Source organism: Helicoverpa zea, chromosome 13, assembly GCF_022581195.2.
Source record: "Helicoverpa zea isolate HzStark_Cry1AcR chromosome 13, ilHelZeax1.1, whole genome shotgun sequence".
Taxonomy (NCBI): Eukaryota; Metazoa; Arthropoda; class Insecta; order Lepidoptera; family Noctuidae; genus Helicoverpa; species Helicoverpa zea.
Window position 1 is genome coordinate 11,119,167 of NC_061464.1, and position 22,932 is coordinate 11,142,098.

The 22,932-nt window shown below is 34.8% G+C and overlaps 1 protein-coding gene across 1 annotated transcript in view; it reads left to right on the forward strand.

Annotated features, from left to right (window-relative positions):
- The first annotated feature begins 4,702 nt into the window (after nt 1-4,702).
- LOC124635862 (venom acid phosphatase Acph-1-like) overlaps nt 4,703-22,932 on the forward strand; it is a 29,153-nt gene continuing 10,923 nt past the window's right edge. Inside the window, exons 1-2 of the mRNA XM_047171810.1 lie at nt 4,703-4,845; nt 21,704-21,817. Coding sequence (XP_047027766.1) covers nt 21,707-21,817 — 111 coding nt within the window. The 5' untranslated portion in view covers nt 4,703-4,845; nt 21,704-21,706. The remainder of the gene's footprint in view (nt 4,846-21,703; nt 21,818-22,932) is intronic.

Sequence of the window (22,932 nt, forward strand, 5' to 3'; positions counted from 1 at the left end):
TCGTGTTCCGTCGTAGGCCTTTTATGTTCCAGGGCCAGCCCCGGCAGAGGTACACTTTTACCTTACATATACTTACTTGCCGTTTTCCTGCGGTTTATCGTTCTGTCACTTCGCGTTATGTCACTCTGGAAGAGTGTAGCTATCCAACAGTGAATAATTTTTCAAATCAGTTATGTAGTTTCGGAGCCTTTAGGGGACAAACATTACATAAAATTGAATGACATATTACTATAGAAGTAAAGATATAGATTATTGTTTTAATGGTATTATTTATTATAATACGAGTCACTTTATTTTTGTATATTCGTGGGTAGGTAACTAATCGACCTGACGTATCATACAGATAGGCTTAAATTTATACTAATATTATAAAGAGAAAAACTTTGTTTGTTTGGTTGTAATGGATAAACTCAAAAACTACTGGACCGATTTTTAATATTCTTCACCATTAGAAAGCTATATTATCTGCGAGTAACATATGCTATATTTTATCCCGGTGCAGGCAGTAGCTCCCACGGGATGCGGGTGAAACCGCGGGAAAACAGCTAGTATGAAATATATTCACTTGTAATTTCTTACGAGTGGTGCAGAAGGAAATGAGTAGTTAATCATAAATCACATTGTTATTATAATCGTTAGCAATAACCGGTTTGTCATGAAGCCATTTAATGATAAGTAACTCAAACTCGTGCTAAGACTAGCAATAATCAAGCGCGTGGATTTAATTGCTACTGAACAAACACAGCCGTGACTTCATCTGAGTTGCATGAAAATATGCTCAGTAGTTTAGGAGGTTAGCGTGATTTATAACTACAAAAAAAAACTTACTGTGTAGGTATGTGTATTTACCTACTTATAATCATTTTTGTTAGGGATTGATTTGTGAAATAGATATGGAAAATTCTTTTACCTATAGATCTACATTATTTTTTACTATCATACGCCTATTATTACGCATTTCAGAATAGACAAGTTAATTTCGTGTTGATAAACATAGGAGCTATTTTTATGAAACTATCAATTTAAACTCATTAACCCTACAGTTAATTTGTGACGCAATTACACGAATAATGTAAAAACAATTAATATTATCTTAACAAAAACGCATGATAATGATTCAAACGTCGTAGTGGCCACGGCTGCGTCACTTGACTAATGCATGCAACTTATGAAAAACTGGCCAAGAGCGTATTGGGCCACCCTCAGTGTAAGGTTCCGTAGATCCTTGATTATAACCTATACTTATACCATCACAAAGTACAGCGACATCCCTCGGGAAATTTGTAGTTTTTTTGACTAAAATTAGTAACTAAACAAAACGACGTGGTAGAAATTAAGCACCAGCTTCATAAGTGTTACTTAAGCCTTTTAGTACTTCTTAAGCCTAAAAGGCTTCTTAAGCCTTCTAGTATAATCTGGTATCTATAAGTATACCAGAGCCGGAAGGGAAATCTTGATTTTCAATGGCATCGTTTCGATGCCAGTTAAATACATCTTTGTAATGTGCGTACGATCCAAGTTTACGCGCCGACGGAAGCTTACAAAACCGAAGACATAGATAAGTTTTACTACACGATTGAACAAGCCATGGACTACGCCACTTCTAAAAACATCATCTTACTTGGAGATTTTAACGCCAAAATAGGAAAGAGGCAAAAGTTCGAAGATCAAATCATGGGAAAGTTTTCATACGGGCATAGAAGCCCACACGGTCAAAAATTAACGGATTTTGCACTCGAAAACAATTTCAAAATTGTAAATACTATGTACAAACGCAAGCCTCACAAGAAGTGGACATGGAGATCACCAAATGGTAAATTATATAATGAAATCGATTTTATTCTAATAAACAAATCTCTGAATGTAAAAAGCTTCGACATTATTAATAATCTGAACTTCAACAGCGACCACAGAATGGTTCGTTGTAAATTATCCATTAATAATATAAAGAGAAGAAGAACCATAAAGCCTACCAACTACACAAGGAACGTGCCAGCGTTAACAGAAGAAGAAACAAGGATATGGGAGCGCAAAATGACTGACGCGTTACAGAAAGCTGAAGATGTTCAAGGCCAATACCAACACTTCGTATCTGAAATCAAGGCTTTCCTTAAATTATTGCCCGGTGAAGTAAAGAAAGAGAAATGTATAAGCAAAGAAACCATGCAACTATTGGAACAGAGAAAGTTACTGTATAAGGAAACAAGGACTAAAACAGTAAAATCAAACATCACTAAGATTAGCAAAGAAATCAATAGAAACATTTCGAATCAAAATAAGAAGTTTAGACAAAGCATATTCGAAAAGTTCATAACACAGTCGGGAGCTTTACGTAAAGCATATAAAGAATTACGAGACAAGTCAGAATGGGCCACTACTATAAAGAATAAACGCGGAAGAGAACTCACAAGACGTCCTGATATAATACAAGAGGCGACCAGGTTCTATAAAGAGCTTTATAGTTCTAACTCCATACCACTGAATGTAACAAAACAGTCAATCGGTTCAGTCGACCAGAAAATAGCTGAGCCCCAAGGATTTTTGAAATCAGAAATAGAATATGCAATAACGACGCAGAAAAATGACAAGACTCCAGGAAATGATAATATTACAAATGAAGTTCTAAAATCGCTTTGCTTTGCAATATCGAAACCACTCCAGTTACTGTTTGATAGCATATTAAATACGGAGTCAACACCAGAACAATGGTCTAAGTCAATAATTACTTTATTACACAAAAAAGGAGATCGTGAAAATATAGGAAATTACAGGCCAATAAGTCTCATGACAAATATATATAAGATATTCTCTAAAGTAATTCTGAATAGAATTTACAAGACTTTAGACGAAAGTCAACCACGAGAACAAGCTGGGTTTCGCAAAAGTTATTCTACAATAGACCACTTACAAGTGACAACACAAATAATAGAAAAGGCAAACGAATATGGGATAACAATATACATGTGCTTTATTGATTACCAAAAAGCTTTTGATTCTCTCCATCATGATGCGATTTGGGAAGCGCTTACTCAGCAAGGAATCCATCAAAAATATGTCAACTTGATAAAGGAGATATACAGGAAATGTTCGGCAAAAGTGCGGCTGGAAAGAGAAGGATTAGAATTTCGCGTCGAAAAAGGAGTTAGACAAGGAGATCCTCTCTCTCCGAAACTTTTTTCAGCTGTACTAGAAACCGTCTTCAGGAGACTTGATTGGGAGAACAAAGGCATAAAAATTAACGGAGAATATTTGAGTCACCTACGTTTCGCGGACGACATCGTAGTATTTGCTGAAAATGCATCAGATCTACAAGACATGGTGAGTGATTTAACAAGACAAAGCAAAAATGTTGGTCTCTCGTTGAATACGAGTAAGACTAAAATACTCACAAATGGGGAAACATACGATGTTGTAATAGAAAGTGTAAAAGTAGAGTATGTTAAAGAATTTGTTTACCTTGGTCAAATACTGTCGTTTGAAAACTGTACCGAGAGGGAAGTACAAAGAAGAATAGCTCTAAGTTGGAAAAAGTATTGGGGACTTAAAGAAATTATGAAGAATAAGGAAATCAAACTAGAAATAAAAAAGAAAGTCTACGAAAGTTGTATACTGCCATGTCTAACATACGGCTGCCAAACATGGTCGTTAAGAAAAGAAGATGAAGAAAGAATCGCAGTCTGTCAGAGGAAAATGGAAAGGAGTATACTCGGTATCAGAATAGCAGATAGAGTAAGCAATAGTACTATTAGGAAGCAGACTAAGTTCATAGATGCAAAACGAAGAGTAAGATTACTTAAATGGAACTGGGCAGGACACGTATGTAGGCTGGAGAACAATAGATGGACAAAAATAGTAACAGAATGGACCCCTCTAGAGGGGAAAAGGAAACAAGGCAGACAAAGGAAAAGGTGGCGAGATATTTTTAATAAGACATGTGGTTCGGACTGGATGCAAAAGGCACGGGACAGGAAAACATGGAATGTGATAGGGGAGGCCTACGCCTCAGAGGCGACTACTACTATCAAATAAAATCTAAGATTATAGGGCAAAATTATTATGTAAAATAGTTAAGAGTACTTAAGAGTTAAGAATAGTAAATAATATTTATTTACTAAATAGTAATGTTAGATACTAATTATAGAGTATGTACAACTAAGTTATGTTCGAATATGTTATGATTAAGTAGTAGAAATAAAGGGCTTTTTTATTTTTATTTTATTTTATAATGTGCGTACGACCATTCCTCTTCTTACAAATTTATGAGCCAAAACAAATTATCGGCCAACTACTATTCTAAATCTCGTGATTGATCAACAGTAAAAATGTATGAACAAAACACAATTGCACTTGCTTACGCGTGAAGCATTAAATAACTGATTTAACAGTGGCATAGTAATTTGACGAAGCTGTAAGTAGGATGGCAGTATTTATTAGTACATTTGGGTAAACTGAAGTCATTAAGTAATTTCCAATTTCAACTTATTTGACGAAGACTGTACAGCCTTTCCTGGGTTTACTTAAAGGAAAATCGTATTTCAGTCACATGACTGAAGTATCCGCCACTCCCTCCCACTTATCTAAAAAAACTATTAAAACCTATGGCGCCGAAGTTTATCATGTACGCATAATATTACATAATTATCTAACTTTATCTTAACGTATAAATAATAGGCGAAAATCATAACATTTCAATGTAAGATATGTCAGTATGTTATCACTGTTTCGTCTCAAGAAACGTAAGGTATAGATAGACGGTGCGCAAGAGTCGAGCTCAGTGCCAAACCGCGAGTCGATACGACAATACACAGTTTTAGTTTTTAGTGTTTTACACCGGAATTTTATATCGTAAGTTTATTTTGTTATTTCATTTTTTAAGTTAAGGAAATACATCATCTTATTTTGCATAAACAATTAAACAAATTAAATTCAAAGTTAAATGGCAATCAATTGATATGAAAATGCAGTTTGCATTTTTTATTTACGTATAGTTTTTGGGATTTTGATAAATGCATATTAGCATTTTATACTTATAATTGAATATTTAAACAACATATATTTTCTTTAAATATTGGGCACGCTCCCAGTTGACAGCGATGGGGACGAATTTTTTGACGCTTTTTAGTTGTTTGTTTTACTAGGATAGTTTTTGATTTTTATTGTAAATATGTATTGTAAATATCTATGTAAATAAATATTACACGCCAGTAAAATTGTTATAAAAAAAAGAAAAATATATATATATATTTTTTTTTTACCATATCAAAATAATCCTGCTTGAGTATTATTAAAATTGTCGTGGTATGAGCATGTAATGAGGAGGGATGATACGCATGCAACAAAGTGTGTGCTAAGTATGAATGTAGATGGATGGAGAGGAAGAGGAAGACCTAAGAAAAGATGGATGGATTGCCTGAAAGATGATATGAATAGGAAGGGAGTGAGTGTCAGTATGACGAGTGACAGGGGAAAATGGAAGAAAATGACATATTGCGCCGACCCCAAGTAAAATTTGGGAACAGGGCAGGAGAAAGAAGAAGAAGAGTATTATTAAAATTATTGCAAACGCATCTGTTCATATCCTGAAGAATTAATAAAAGTATCAAATATAAGAAGTTTTCCCGCGGTTTCAGCCATGTACTGGGGTCACTTCTTCACTTACCACTATAAAATATAGCCTATGTTCTCCAGGGATAGTGTTACTGTTACAGCCTGTTTATCGTCCCACTGCTGGGCACAGGCCTCCTCTCACACGGAGAAGGATAGAGGAAGGGATAGTGTAACTTTTTTGAAATTAGTCTTTTGAATAATTAGTTTTTTGAATTAGCCGAAACTACAGAACTCATTTTTTGAAATTAGTTCTGTAGTTTCGGCGCCGAACAAGACAAATTCCTCTAGTATTAGTAGACATAAATCAAAGATGAAGTTGCAAGCAATTACCTGCTTAGGTATATAAGAAACATCCTTGAAGTCTGTTTTGTTACAAAAAACAGCATTGCAATTATCTCGAATAGTGCATCAAAATCGTGACCTATCATTTATTATTTTAATTAATGCAAAAACTAGCTTTATTTAAATTGTAATAGGTTCACTTATAATTGCACTTGTATTATTCGTCTTTACTGAATTTTATGGTTCTATAACTCACTAAACAGTCGACAATAGTTTTATTAAACTTAATCATCTGCGGATTTATATTGTGAAGTCGTGGTGGCTTAGTGGGTAAAGGACGGGAAGAAGGGCACGGGTTCGATCCCAGGTCAGGCAAGTACCAATGCAACTTTTCTAAGTTTGTATGTACTTTCTAAGTATATCTTAGACACCATTGACTGTGTTTCGGATGGCACGTTAAACTGTAGGTCCCGGCTGTCAGTGAACATCCTTGGCAGTCGTTACGGGTAGTCAGAAGCCAGAAAGTCTGACACCAGTCTAACCAAGGGGTATCGGGTTGCCCGGGTTACTGGGTTGAGGAGGTCAGATAGGCAGTCGCTTCTTGTAAAGCACTGGTACTCAGCTGAATCCGGTTAGACTGGAAGCCGACCCCAACATGATTGGGAAAAGGCTCGGAGGATGATGATGATATGCGGATTTATAAAACTTATGAACTTATACTCACTATAAATTACGTGTTTTTATTCATACAATAATTTTCAATCAGTTTCAGTTCAGAGGGCTAAATTATACCTCCTAATAATACACAAACTTTACGTTTTTTTTAATACATATTGGCCGAGTTTCGATGAAGACAATTTTCAGAAACCTAAATGACGGCGCGTACAAAAAGACATCTTTAAATCAATTTTTCGGGTGCTTGAGAACCTCCTCTTTTTTGCGAAGTCGATTGAAAATAGTGCCGAAGGTGTTACTACGAGCTGCGGAATTGTTCGAAAGAGTTACCGCGGCCCTGGTATATAAAAGGCCTACGCAGGAACACGATGGATTTTAGTCAGTAAGAGTCTGAGACTCCCTCACCGCTGCTAACCCATAGCGGAAGGGGACATTTGATGATTTTTGACGTCGTTACTATCTACGATGCGTTTTCTAGACGCCTTCGTTTAGGCAACTGAAACTTCTTCTTAACTCTCCATAAGTATTGACTCGTATATTCGAATTTCTTGGTAGATACATGAAATTATAAATAAGTATATTTATTATGAATACTTTCTCATGTTTTAAGTTTTATGAGATTACAATAACTATATTATCATAGCTAGAGAGATTAAACAATAACAAGGCGACTGGAAGTAGTAAATAAAGACGGACACAGTAGTAACACCAGTTAGTTTTCCGTGATAGTTCTGTTACAGCCTTTTTATCGTCCCACTGCTAGGCACAGGCCTCCTCTCACACGGAGAAGGATTGAGCATTAATCACCACGCTTGCTCAATGCGGGTTGGTGATTTCAGACTATCCAGGTTTCCTCAAGATGTTTTCCTTCACCTTTTTATCAGCCATTAATGTCCAAGATAGACCTAGAAAGTACATACAAACTAAGAAAAGTTGCATTGGTACTTGCCTGAACTGGAATCGAACCCACACCCTCATACTCGAGAGGTTGGTTCTTTACCCACCAGGCCACCACGACTTCGACCAAGTCCGTGATAGTAAAATAAATTACTTTGGTATTTTAGTAACGGATTTTTTAAGGTAAGTAGTAGTAAAAAATTCTTTTTAAACCGACTACCCAAAAAGGGAACCTCAATTCAGATGTTTTTTTTTTTCTGAATTAACCATGAAATAATGATTAGTTAAATGAGTAGTATTTATTCAATTTTCATATAACAAACCCATGACCCCAATAATTTTACTGCCTATCAATCAAACAATTTATGTTTGATTAGTTAAAATAACAGGTTTAACTCGTTCAGTTAATGACGATGATAAAATCATTAAATTTTAACCTCAATCGATATTGTTAACTGCTCACTATTCTTATCGTAACTAACCTAGAATATATGTATGAATAATATGAATTATTCATCATATTCAAAGGTTTTAATTAATACATGATAATAGTTAGCTTTTTTTCTAGTTCTATATGTTTAGGAAATAAATTGACTTTTAACAAATAATAATTTTGTAGGAAACAACAGTCGATATGTCTAATTGTTCTTAATTTTAAATTAACAATTAAACGCGTTCCAATTTTATTATCAACAAAAAATATGACTTTTTTAGAGTAATTATTTTTGGCTATTTCGTTAATTTATTTATATGAACTTGGGCTTTACATAGTTTATAACTGATACCTATTGTCATTGAACATCCTTGGCAATCGTTACGGGTAGTCAGAAGCCAGTAAGTCTGACTGCCACCAGTCTAACCAAGGGATTGCCCTGGTAACTGGGTTGAGGTCAGATAGGCAGTCGCTCCTTGTAAAGCACTGGTACTCAGCTGAATCCGGTCAGACTGGAAGCCCCCAACATAGTTGGGAAAAAGGCTCGGAGGATGATAACTGATACCTACTTAATAGTAATGCTATAGGAAAACCGCATTTACCTATATAACCATAACTCTAATGACAGTCAAACAGTTTTTTTCAAATTGAAAAAAAGTAGGTCACATGCATTTTACTAATTAATTATCCTGCTCTCGATACCCGCATCCATAATTTGAGATAAAATGACGGAATTTTATCTAGCAGTTTTTTGGATACAATCATGACTGCACATTCGTCGTAGACACTTTTTGTTTTACTAACTGTTCAACGAGTTTCGAGGGAAATTCTTCTCGGACCCGAATAAAATATAATTTTGTATGTTATTCTGAGTTTCACAAAAATACTTTAAGCAGGTAACTTTGTGTGACAAACTTTCAAATTTTAAATTATAAATATTAGTATGAAAGAAAAGTTTAAGCAGTTTATAGGTCGGAATAAAGTAAAATCTTAACGCGTCAATAAGTCTTTTTTATCACTAAAAACGTCCTTCTTAAAACGCGAACAGGTAATTGAACTTTTTTACAAGATAAATACAAATCGTTACTGATTTAACTTTTTGTTATTGTTTTTCAAACTTATTGAGGTTTCGTTGACCACACCACAAAATAAAACTTGCAATCATTTTAAATTAAATGAGTATTCGTCCATTTGCTACGCTTTTCTGGAAAACATCTAAACTATGCAAAATTCTTTCCTTATTTTTATTGAACTTAATAAATTAATGAATGAATCTGGCTAGTGCATTGACTATTTCAAAATATTGGACATTACAATTTTTAACCGACGGGACGTCCCAAAAAGAGGAGTTTCTTAATTTTTGAATGTTTTATCAAGTGTGGTTATATGTTCTCCAATTCAATTCAATTTATTTGCGATAAGTGTTGGTTGGTGGGTCTTAGGGTGCGTCCACATCTGGCGAATGCGCCGCGAATGCGCAGCACGCGAGCCGATCGCGAGCTGTCCGCGAGCTGCGCGCGTGCATTTTTGTTCGTGCGCCGCTTCTGCGCCGCCCGCGCGCAGCTCGCGCGCGACCTAAGCGCCGCACGCGAGCGGCGCGCAGGCGGCGCGCGACGTCTGACATCTTCGATAGTACTGAGCCAATATACGGAACTGTAAGGGCGAGAACTGATTGCGCGCAGATCGCGCGCCGCTCGCGCGCCGCTCGCGCGCTCTATACGAGCCTTGCGTGAGTTGCGCTAAAGAGGCGCACCGAACTATTGCAGTGACTGCACGCGCGCAGCTCGCGGACAGCTCGCGATCGGCTCGCGTGCTGCGCATTCGCGGCGCATTCGCCAGATGTGGACGCACCCTTAGAAGATAAATAATGTCACAAATCAATAGATATAATAATCCAAGACCCTCCAGAATAGGAAGGTACTTGGGTATCGAGGTCTTCATCAGCCTTCTTAACGTCCCACTGCTGAGCATAGGTCTCCTCTCATACAGGGAAGGATAATCAAATATTGGAGTACACAGAAACTTTTTTTAACGGCGTCAAAATTCATCAAATGACCCCTCCCGCTATGGGTTAGCAGAGGTGAAGGAGTGTCAGACTCTTACTGACTAAAAACCGTCGTGTTCCGTCGTAGGCCTTTTATGTACCAGGGCCGCGGTAACTCTTTCGAACAATCCCGCACTAAGTACTCAGGGTCTGACTAACCCAAAAAGTCACCATTTCATAACATCGTTATTATATTTTGTATGTCAAAGAGGCAAATATCCCAAGTACATACTTAATACATACTGGTGTTAAAATTGGGAATTAATGACGATAAGGAAAACTTCGTGAGGAAAATTGGACGAAAATTTTATGTTGCTGGTTTGCCTTGAGTAGACAACTCATAAATGTTACCTGCTTTGCATCAGATGAGGAACCTGTATTTCCTCTATGATAAAATTTTAACTTTCCCTAACTATTCGGATGAAGGTAGATGAATGGTAGAATATATGGTTTTGTCTTAAAGTGAGACATAAGTTTAAAAACTTCCCTCTTCTCCCGAGCCTTATCCCAACTAAGTAAAAGTCGGCTTCCAGTCTAACTGTAACCCGCTTTACAAGGAGCGACTGCCTATCTGACCTCCTCAACCTAGTTACCCGGGCAACCCCATATCTTTGGTTAGACTGGCGTCAGAGTTACTGGCTTCCGACTACCCGAAGCTTAAAAACTTCTCATACCTCATATATCATCATCATCTGCCCAGCCTTTTCCCAACTATGTTACAGTCGGCTTCCAATCTAACTGTATGCAGCTTTGTACCAGAGTTTTACATGGAGTGACTACCACCTCCTCAACCCAATTACCGGGGCAACTGATGAACTGAATTCTGTGCCCATCATGATACCAAAATTTATATAAATTGAACTTTAATCATAAACTATGAAGGTATATAGTTCATCTCACATATGTACATTTTAATGGCTTATGTTTAACTGATCACCAGAAATAGTAACAAATAGCAGACAAAAATAGTAAATGATCACCAAAATGAAACTCGCATTTTAATGTAAAATGATAACCAAAGTTTTAACACTTTGCTATCCCATTTAAGTGAAATTACTCCAAAATAAATCATGCGCAAGCCAAAAATAGTAAATGATCACCAAAATTAAACCACCATTTTAAAGTAAAATGATAACCAAAGTTTTTACATTCTGCTATCCTATTTAAGCAAAATGAGTCCAAATAAATCATTGTTATCCCAAAAGTAGTAAATGATCACCAAAAGTAGTGAATGATCATCAAAATTATACCAGCGTTTTAATATAAAATGATAATCAAAGTTTTTACATCTTGCTATCCTGTTTAAGTAAACTGACTCCAAAAAAATAAGTTCGGCCTGATACAATAAATGTAATTACATTATGGGGACCCTTTTCCTGCACTAGGGTGGAAAATTGTCTATTGCATGCCTCTAAACAGTGCGATAAGAGTGTGTTTTCGAGGGAGTGTATTGAGAAACACATTCTTCTTCTTCTTTCTCCTGCCCTGTTCCCAATTTTACTTGGGGTCGGCGCAATATGTCATTTTCTTCCATTTTCCCCTGTCACTCGTCATACTGACACTCACGCATGCATTGCAAGCCGGACACATAACTTAATATGGCATCATAATACTTTATTTGATAATAAGCCTACATTTTATGGCAATCACAGTGACTTATTTAGGCAAAAATAATACATTAATTTGGTCGTCAAGAGTTGGTGATCATTTACTAAATTTGGTGGTCGAATACAATTTAAAGTGAAGTCGTGACTAAAATAGCTGGTACTATTACATTTTTAGACTTTATTTTTCTGGTGTTCAGTAGATTTTTCTGGTTGCAAAACTAAGGGTATCAAAGCATTTTATGGTGGTCATTATATTTGTTCCCCATTTTAATTTACTGATTACATGCAATATACGTATAATTGCAATCAATAGGTATATTAGCTTGATTGCAATACGATTCAATAGAATGTCAAGAGGTTATTAAGGCCATATTGCACTTACACCGGTCTTTAAAATCATCAATTTTCAAATTATTGCTTAAAGTCATTTATAGGTAACTACTGCCTGTAGCAGGATAAAACAGCCCATGTGACTCAGAAAGAGTCTAGCTTTCCAAGAGTGAAAGATTTTTTCAAATAGGTCCAGTAGTTTCGGAGTATTTAGGGCATAAACACAACCAAACAAAAAAAATGTTACCTCTTTATTTTATTAATACAAGGTGTTGATTTGCATTTGTGCCATACTTCAGGAGGAGGACATAAAATACGTAAATAATCGATTGGAATTACAGTAGACGGGAAATAGCTAATATGCACTGCTTTTTTTGTCATTGTAATGTCGTAGTATTTCAGAAGTAATCCGATTTTATGAATGAAAATTATGAAAAATTGTTGCGTATGCTTTGTGTTTGCGTTTGTGTGAGGGCGCAGCACGGTTTTAAGGCCAGTAACACACGCGCCAAGTTTAAATACGGCTAGATGAAATTGACGGAATTCCGAAAAAAAAAATACCTACCAATTTTTTTGTTGATTTGGGTCGAGAATCATTAGCATAATTACGTCCTTGAATATGGCACGGATGCAAATCAACAGCTTGTATAGAGATATTTTAAATCCATGTACCTTATATACCTTAATAAATTAGACAAAACGATTTAAAATCATGTTATTTTCAGTCCCAAAAAAATCACAAAAAAAATATCATACCTTTATTAGTGACCGACAAAACATGGTAACCAAATTTAAAAATGACAAAATATCACTTCAATTTCGATGTAGCAAAACAAACGTAACCGCCAACAATGTGTTGTTACCTTAACTAATTATGTAAGTATCGAGTAACTATTGTTACTGGCAAACCTGATACGGAATACGATACGGTTTGTGACATATTAACATACATATTATAGGTGCATAATTTATGTTGGTTACCAGGTATTTTTTAGTGGCAGTAAAATCTCTGTAAAGTTGGAGATTTATGACTTTTTTCCCTGAAAAAAATATTGTACTCTAACGGCCAGTTTCTTCATCAAAAGTTAAAGTTAAAGTAAAAGTAACGGTCAAATACGTTTTTTCAAGGCTAAAGTGACAGCAAAACTAATAGAAAAATTTAATTTGACCGTTACTTTTACTTTAGACATTACTTTGACTTTTACTTTGGCTTTAACTTTTGATGAAGAAACTGGCTGTAAGTACATAGAATACTTACACTTAGACATTATGGTATAGTATAAAAAATACGTCCCAAGGAGTATAAATATCTACTAATTTTAAAGTTAGGTTTTGTATTTGACCTGAATATAAAAATAAATAATACAAAACCGGCTACTTTACCTGCAATAAGTTGGTATCAATGTTTTGGTTATATCAAAAATCAATAGCAGTTTCGAAATTAGTTATCCACATATTAAAAAAAAATCTACTAAAAACAAACATCCAACAAAGTTTTTTTGGATACCAATAAAATATATCATATCTCAGAAACTGCAAAAGATAATGTCAGCACAAAATATTATTTCTACATACATGACACAATATTTCCTGTTTAACGAAACCATGGCTTGTCCGACTTCCAGGCGTCCTTTAGAGGGTGAATGCAGTGTAATGCAACGTTACGTCAAAAGAATATGTCACACACGAATAAACGAGTTTTGGACGAAAAACGTCCATGTAACACATATAATGTACTTGCATCTCGACGGTAATAAAAATTTCGTGCCAGCAAAAAAGAAAGTGCAGCGATTATTTAAAAAAAAGTTTTTAATTTAAAAAAAAGTAAGTGTTTCAACCGACTTTCAAAAAGAGTATTGCAGATTTGGCTGTTTAAAATTTTACGTCTATTTTTGTATCAATTACAAAGAGACTCAAAATTATTTCTGAAACATAAAAGAAATTAAGTTAATTTAGTTAACCAGGATCGAACCCAGAATTAAAGATTTGCTAACAACAATCCAATGTAGTAAAAATGACAAGAAAACTTATGATTCATATAAAATACACACGTCATCAGCATGTCAATACAAATATTAATATAACACCTTTCAAAATTACGAACTAATCAGAAAATGACGATCATGTATTAAATAATAGTGGAAATAATTGCCACCTTGCTTTCATAATTGTGACCTATAGAGTGATAGTAATATGATAAACAAACATTATCCACAACTATAATAAAATGCCCTGACTTTGCGCGAGCGCATTCACAAACATATAAAATAAAAATATTAATAAAATAGTAATTAAAATAATAAGTTTTCCCGAGGTTTCACTCTCATCCCGTGGGAGCTAGATAAAATTTAGCCTATATTACTCGGGAACAGTGTAGCTTTCCAACAGTGAAAGCATTTCAAATCGATTCAGTAGTTTTGGAACATTTAGGGTACAAACAAACAAAACGTTTCCTCTTTATTAAATTAGTATAGCTTTATATATTTTTTTTAAGCTTATGTCCCTAGCGTTGTCTGAGTTCCTAAACCATAGTCCAATTAGATACAACGGGTTCAACTGTATTTTTTTTTACTTACAGTTTACGTACAATCTAACAAACTTTACCTAGTAATAATATTAATAAACATTATCGTAATACGTAATTCAACACGGATATAAATAATATTCCTAGACATAAGCTTTGTTCAGACAACGCGTTCCATATACCCTTACAGCGATTTCACACCAGCGAAATTTCCACCCGGTTTTGCCAAGCATTTTTTCTTGAAACAATTTTTTTAGTTTGAAACCTGAACGTGGTTAAGTTCATAAATAATAAACAATTATTAAAAAAAGTGATGTTTGGTTTTCGGCGAATTTGGAACTTTTTTTTAAAATGACCCCCTTCCGCTGTGGGTTAGCAGCGGTGAGGGAGTGTCAGACTCTTACTGACTACAAACCGTCGTGTTGCGTCGTAGGCCTTTAATGTACCAGGGCCGCGGTAACTCTTTCGAACAATCCTGCAACCCCGGCGAATTTTGACCTTTAGTCGGATCTTTTCAACGTTGTTCCGCAGATGAATTGTCGTTCCTATCTACGCGTAAACGACTAGGCGCACAACAAAACGCCTAGTCTATCCAAAGCTTTAGAAAACAGAACACGATCACTATCATTCTTTGCTGAACTACAGTTAGAGGTCACAAAATATCTTCAGTACATTTCGTAGACACGTGCTCATATTATCATAAGAATTATTTTTGAAACGAGATAAGTGTTCGCTTCAAAACAATCTAAAGTTCACATTTATTGAGGCGCTTCCTAGGATGCGCACGAGTTGAAAACGTGAATGACATTGTTTAGTATGAATTTTCATTGTAAAGGTCGGCTGTGTTGGTTAAAAATGCACTGGATTATAGATATGCTCAAAATTAAGGTAAAAGCAACAATTTTCCTGCTCATAGTTAAAGGCAAGCGAAAAGTACAGAAAAACAAAATGGGAAAAGTTTACATTGTAATACTACTTTTAGGTCCTTATTTTTAGAATAGAATGTGTACCTCTATATTATGATTGAGGCATTCTCTCATAAAAAAAAATAGACAACATGAGCAGAACAAAATAACACAAAAGCTATAAGGCCTACCTATAAAAATGCTTATTGTGATTAAGAAGGTAATGTAGGTATAAAGATACGCTGTCACGTTGGGAAATCGGTGAAAAACACACCCACACTTGTAAACCAAAATTGAATGATAAGAGTATGTCCTACACAGTTTAACTCTTTTGTTGACAAACTATAAATATTATCACCACACCTATTCTTATTTACACAGTTCACACAAAGATTAAAAATACTGAGGCCCAAGTTCTCCGTCAACAATTACAAAATAACAGTTGACTATGAAAATTGAAAATGAAAATTCATAGTTAAATAATAAATTTATTTACTCAAAAAGTCTCAGTTCAGTTCTTCTTACAAAACTAGGCTGGCAGATTACTTATAAAAAAGAGAAGTATCTAGCATCTGCAGCCTAACTAGACGTGAGCCTGTACGTCGATTCTATAAAATTCAGATAACAACTCGCATTTCACTTCGCTATTCACTCTCACTTCGCATTCGGTTCAAAACGTTCTAAAAGTCATCTCATACTTTATCTGTCAAAATCTCGAGTTTAATTTAGTTCAACTCGCAAACACGCTCGCAAGAGTAGCGCTAGTGTAGTTTGAGGATGCCAATCACGAAACTCACGGCGGATTCAGATGCGAAGTTAAGAATGAAGTCTTACAGAATCACACCACTGTATCTCAGCTTACAGCGCCGTTCCAGTTAAACAGTTGTTTTAAGAAAAACGGTCTTTCATTATCGTCGGTGAAGATATTTTTAAGTTCCTATCTCCCTGGGCTGCGGGATTGTTCGCGCGAGTTACCGCGGCCCTGGTACATAAAAGGCCTACGATGGAACACGATGGATTTTTAGTCAGTAACTGCCACACTCAGAGTCATTTAATGGTTACTTAAGTGGCTCCTTAGTATAGATTTAAAAAAGCTCACTCTCAGAGACACTTAATGATCCGTTACCATCCCTTAATGACAATTAAAGTTAAGTACAGCAAAACCTTTACTTAACTTTCTAATGATTGATTTTGACATTTATGTTTAAGGTTATAAAAGTAAATAAAATATTTTTAAAAGTCTCAGGAATAGGTTTTAACAATAAAGTAAAGATGAGTGATTTGCTTGACTTTATTGATTTTGTAGACTATATCAGAAGGTTTAGGGTAGTGGGGCCAAATAAGAAGCCCAGGAGGAGTAACATTAGAAGTCTATAGGAATATAAAAGGGTATTTATCACCAAATACAAATATAAATACACCGTTTTTATCACCAAATTCAACTGCACAAGAAAACTACAACAGAAGCCAAATAAAATATAATGTGGAATACTGTGGAAAGATGCTTTGGCATTTGGAAAAGAAGGTTTCCTTGTCTCCAACTTGGCATGGGCATTAAGATGGATACAGTTGTGGCTGTTTATGTGCTTGTGCGACACTGCATAATATTTCTTTACAGGTTGATGATTTGGTTCCAAAGAACTGGGAATCTCCTCATATTGAGAAAGATGATATTGTCCTGAGTGAAAGGCGTGAAAGCACAACCAACAGCAATGGATTTTTGGTGCGACAATCTATAGTTGATAGATTTTTCTCATAATATTATTTTTAATAAATAAAAATCCATAAAATAAGAGGAATACTTTTTTAATTGTTGAACAAGAGGCCAATTATGTAGTACAAAGTTTATTTGACTTCCTCGTTGATCTAGTGGTCGCAAGCGCGGCTGCTGTGCTCGAGGTCTCGGGTTCGATTCCCGGGTCGGGCCGAAATCGCTTTTTGGGTTTTCTTAAACTTTCACAAAGCAGCCCGTAGTCTGGAAGTTGGTGATTGATTCCTGATTGAACTCCTGTGTTATACTATCCCATGCTGCTTGTTTCTTGGCGACTGACTTGCCATCTGTTATTTAAGATTCCACGATTGGTCTCTTTTTAACTAATTGTGCTAACAAAGCTTTTTCGTCCGCCGTGAAATTAGCCACACGTTTGCGTGGGGCTCTTGTTCCTGAAGACTCCTAAAATGAAACAAGCACAAATTAAATTCTTCAAATACATATGTGCAGCTACTAATGTACATAGAAACGAAACTTACCATGATAATATGTTAAGATAAAGCTATTTATTTCAGAGCTTATCACACTTTTCCACACACTTTTCTTTCCTGACGGTTAACGGAACAAGAATTTTAAACGTAACCTTGACACTGAGAATACAATATTGACAGTGATACCAGAAAAAAGTGTCCATGTACTTTATATCATTTACATGAAAATAGGTGTTTTTACGTAAAAACGATCCCGAAATTAACAAATTCTTATTTCTATTGTTGATATACAAGGTTTTAATGTATTTAAATAACAGTTTTTGCTACTTAATAATTTCACATTTTAAGGTGCGGCTACACCTTTCGTTTATCGATAAGCATTATTAAAGACAATTTGACGATACTCTGCCCTACGGATACTTAAAGCTGTCATTAACTAATGAACCCTTAAATTTCGTCTCTGGGATGTATCGTTCATTAACAGATTTAATGATAATTAGTTAAGGACTCATTAAGACTAATTTAAGTATCCATTCTGAGTGTGGCAGTAAGAGTCTGACACTCCCTCACCGCTGCTAACCCACAGCGGGAGGTGTAATTTGATGATTTTTGACATCGCAAAAAAAAATATATATAAGTTCTATCTCCCTAACTAGCATGTAAAATTGTGTAAATAATGTCTATTTCCTAAGTAAACAATACTTAATAGTGACAATTAGCTGTAACGCGTGGCCCCGAGTTGAATGCAGATAGCCTCAGTCAATTAACAGATATTAATTTACTTTAAAAGATGTGTTTCACAAAACTCATATTATTGTTTACGTTTTTAGTTTAAGAAAAATCTTTTATTTTTATTCTAGCACTAGTTTTCGCCAGAGGTTTCACCCGCACGAAATAATTAAGGATACTGAAGTAATATGTATCTATATAGCTACCTTCCACCCGTAGTTTTATCTCTGTCCCGAGTATAGATATACATACTAGTTTATATGTAGGTCACGAGAATACTACTAAAAAACTAAATATGTAGTCTTCCTTGACAAAGGAGTTATCTAATATACCTACGCCAAAGCTAACACAAAAAAAATTTTAGATAATTTAAATGTCTTCCACCTTCCACGAGAATTAACTGTAATTATGTAATGGAATCACAACTCTTCATTTGAATGTGTAGTTCAAAAAGTTGCAATTGATTTCATTATTAAAACACGTGTCTAAAAGTCACACATACATCCTATTTCTTTGATCTGAGCATACATCAATAAAAATAATATAATTAATGTTTTTACTAAACTTATCTTAATTTTAGTTATCTGTGAGACATTGACTTAAAATCCTTCATTAGGTTAAACCTTTATCTGTATTATTATTGCAACATTTAAGGTTAAAATTGCCGTTTAATCAGTTCGTTTAATAAGAAAAGAAGAAAAGAAGAAGTGTCGTTTAATAAGTTTGTTTGTTAAAACAACGCTATTTAATCACACGGTAGTTCACACGAAGCAGGTGAAACTGGTGACGAAAACTAGTATAATATATTTTAAAACATGACTTTTATATATTTACAACAATAATACATACCTGCAACCTCATACACTTAAATGTTTGCCCGGGTAACTGGGTTGAGGACGTCAGATAGGCAGTCACAGTCCTTGTAAGACACTCAGCTGAATCCAGCTAGACTGGAGGCCGATCAGAACGTAGTTGTGAAAAAGGCTCGGGAGATGGGATGGAATACATATAATCTCAAATTAAGCAAAACTCAAAATAACAATTAACAAATAATTTTAAAAGGAAAGCCAACTTACAACTTCTTGACAATATGTGGTAAAAATACGGTTGATTATCGTGATTCCTATCAAAAAGTAAATATCGGAAAATCCTATGTAAAAAAGGCCTTTTCTACGTATTTTACTACGCACAATATTTACATGAAAACTTGAAACATTTTTGTCAGACCCACAATTCGCCTCTGATTTATATAAAATTGATTAATGACAAATCATGTCAAAGTGATACACAATGACATTCAGACTGGTCCGATAAACTTTAAATAAGGTCTCGCTATTAATAATCAACTGTTATTAGTTATTGTAATAATGTTTTGTTTAGATAATTATAGATTACTTTTAGATTTTGTTTAAACGTGAAATTATTATGTGGAAGAAACCAAACATGACTACCTATAGAATGAAAGAAAGTATTGTGAATATATGAAATAAATACCCAATTGGGCTGTCGGGCAGTGCTAGGCAAAGTACCTACCTATTTTCTTAACCGTCTGTATAGCTTTCATCTCTAATATTTTACCATATGGAGCTTTATTCCCAAACAAATTGAGATATTTTCTACAAAAATAAAATTGTGCTGTTATCAAAAATATCTAAATTCTTTGCAAACTTTTTGACGACCTCGATGGCGCAATGGTCACCATGCCGGACCGCCGAACCTGAGGTCCCGGGTTCGATTCCCGGCTCGGTCGACATTTGTGTGATGAGCATGCTTGTTGGCCGTGGTCTGGGTGTTACAATATGTATTTATAAATATGTATATATGTAGCTATATGTAGTTTATCAGTTGTGTTAGCACCCATAACACAAGTTAATTAATAACTTACCATGGGGCTAACCGACCGTGTGTGAAAAGGTGTCCCGACATTATTATTTATTTATATTTATTAAACTAAAGCTTTTTTTATTAGGCTTTAAGTAGACTTATTTAGGGACCCAGGTGAAATCGCGGACGAAAGGCAGTTTACTTTGTTATGCTCCCACGTGAATTGATAATACAAAAAAAAAACATTTATATCTCTAGTAGTTAAAATTATAATCGGTCAATGCAACTGTGTTTAAATTGTGCATGTCAAAACAACACTTGATACTAAAATAAAATAAAAACTTATCATTATGAAAACAATCAGTCACACATAGTAGACACGTGCTTTTATTATGTAAGTAAACAAAATTACTGTTTTGATACAAAAAGTTAAGTATTGCCTCATCATCGGTATCAGTTTTTTTTTGCTCTCTGATTGATAAATACATCTTCTCATGCAGAGAAGGCATGAACATTTTTAAATCAATCTAGAACCGCGATTGCAAATTAGTGGTGTTTTTTTGGTAGATAACATAGAGATATCGGTAGGTTATCTAAATATGATTTTGAAAAACTCAGTAACATATAACAAGGACTATCGCACCGCCCCATTGCACGGTATAATAGGTCATTTCTATTTTCATACCTACAGAGAAGAAATTAGTGATAAACACCACTCTTGCTCAAGGCGGATTGGCAATAGCAGAAATAAAGTCCACGTTTCCTAAAAATGTTTTCCTTCACCTTTACGCTACCATTGGTGGCCGAGTTAAATAAGCTACATTCGTACTTGCCTTGACCTAGAATCGAACCCGCACGCCCGTACTTGATAGGCTGGTGCTTTAACCACTGGGCTACCACCACTTTCAACAATACATTCCTGAAAATAAAACGTTATTAACATCCGCTAAAAACCTTTTCTTCATAAAACAAGGACAAACAGAGTATCTAATTATTGCTGCTGTAAACAAAGTATAATCTGCTTGTTAAAAGAATACACAAGTACAATCTTTTCAAGAAAGATAAACAAAAATAGGTAATCTTTAACACAGTAACATCAAAAAGTTCTTTTAAAATAGGAAATGGGGAAAATTATGAAAAGATAAGAGTAATAATTTGTTTTTCCGTCTCATTTATAACTCGTTTAATTGTTAGGTTATATAAATAGAGGAACAGTCTTTCTTCAAGAGTCAACCAATATCAAATCAGAAAAGAATTATATTTTTGTAAACTGTTTTATTTAATTTTAATCATAATAAATAATATACACCTTCTATATTTACCTCAGGAAGTAAACTAAAGCATAAGAAATATAGCTATAAAATGTTCACAAGCATCTGCGAATTAACAACAATATGAAAAAAGATTAAACAGCATAAGGTTTGAAAACAAAACCTTTCTTTTTAGTTAGCCACGTAAAAAAAAATATTTCATTTTCTATCCTCGAAAATTATGCGATCTTCAGCCATATCAAAACAGTGATAAAAGTGTGCTGTCCTTTGCAACTATTACATAAAAACTTCTAACATAATAAGCCTATTTTCAATCAATGATTTTGACTTTTCATGAAGGCCAAAATACCTATTTTTGTTCTCATTGTTACAGAAAATGTTCCGGTATCTAGTCATAGCGTACCTAGTAGCCCTGAGCAACGTCTCTTGCGGGAACCCCATCACCAACGAGGTTATTGAAGAACATGAGCTGGTCTTTGCGATGGTTGTAAGTACAAAACTTCTTATATGAAGCAATTCTTTGGGGAACTATTATTTTTAAGGAGGATATATAACAAGAAGGGTCGAACCCAAATCGCTTTATAGGTTTTAAGAAACTTTTACAAAGCAGTTTAGTTGTATAAGTAAGTGTAATAATGAATTGCATCATATCAAATGTTTGCATGCCAAAATGGTAGAATGTACTAAGATTCTTCAACATTTCTGTAACCACATTCTGTAATACCTACATTCTGAGCAAATAAATGAATATTATTATATGCAGCCCAGAATTACGAAGTTGGTCATGAGCAAATGAATGTCGGTCCTGTGCCTGATCTCTCTCCGGTCGTGTCGGATTGCCGTCCCATCGGGCTAGTGAAGGAATCGAAAGTGCACCTGTGTCTGCGCAAATGCTTGAGCACCTATGCAATCAGTATTGCTCGCTGGCTGATGTTGTCCAGAACAGTTGAAAATCGGCCTGGGGATTTACCTAACTTTAACATGATAGACTCTTATTGCGAAATAATTACCAAAAAATTATCACAGTCACGTTATCAATAAATGCAATGATTTAAGGAAAACGAGACTAAATACTGGTAATAGGTAAATAATGATACGGCTATTAAAAAAACCGTATGTATTACGATTCTGACTTGTGACCTTATTGTAATAAGATAGTATAATACTTGGTTTGACGTCAAGAATTCATCACAAGGAGGGCGCGTGTCTTTTATCGATATAAAAGTAAATAAAACAGGAATTTTGCGGTTACTAATCATTCTCATTTTGAGCACTAATAACTGCTTGTTATAACTATAGTATATGAAATAACGTCAAATCAAAAGTTAGGTAGGATTTTTTGTGCCAAAAAAAAAACATTTTCGGAAAAGTATATTATCACTGTCATTAGATCATCTGTGTAAGGACTATCATGTTATACCATATAGGAGTCATCACGAGCTCGATCTTCAGTTGTTTTTTCTACAATCTTTCAATTTTTAAATCATTGCATAACCTACCTTTAAAACGCACTAGGTACCATATCCACTTAGCCAATTGAGATATATAGGTAAAGAAGACACAAATCATTATGTTGATATTTGAGAAGAGTTCATAAAAGTA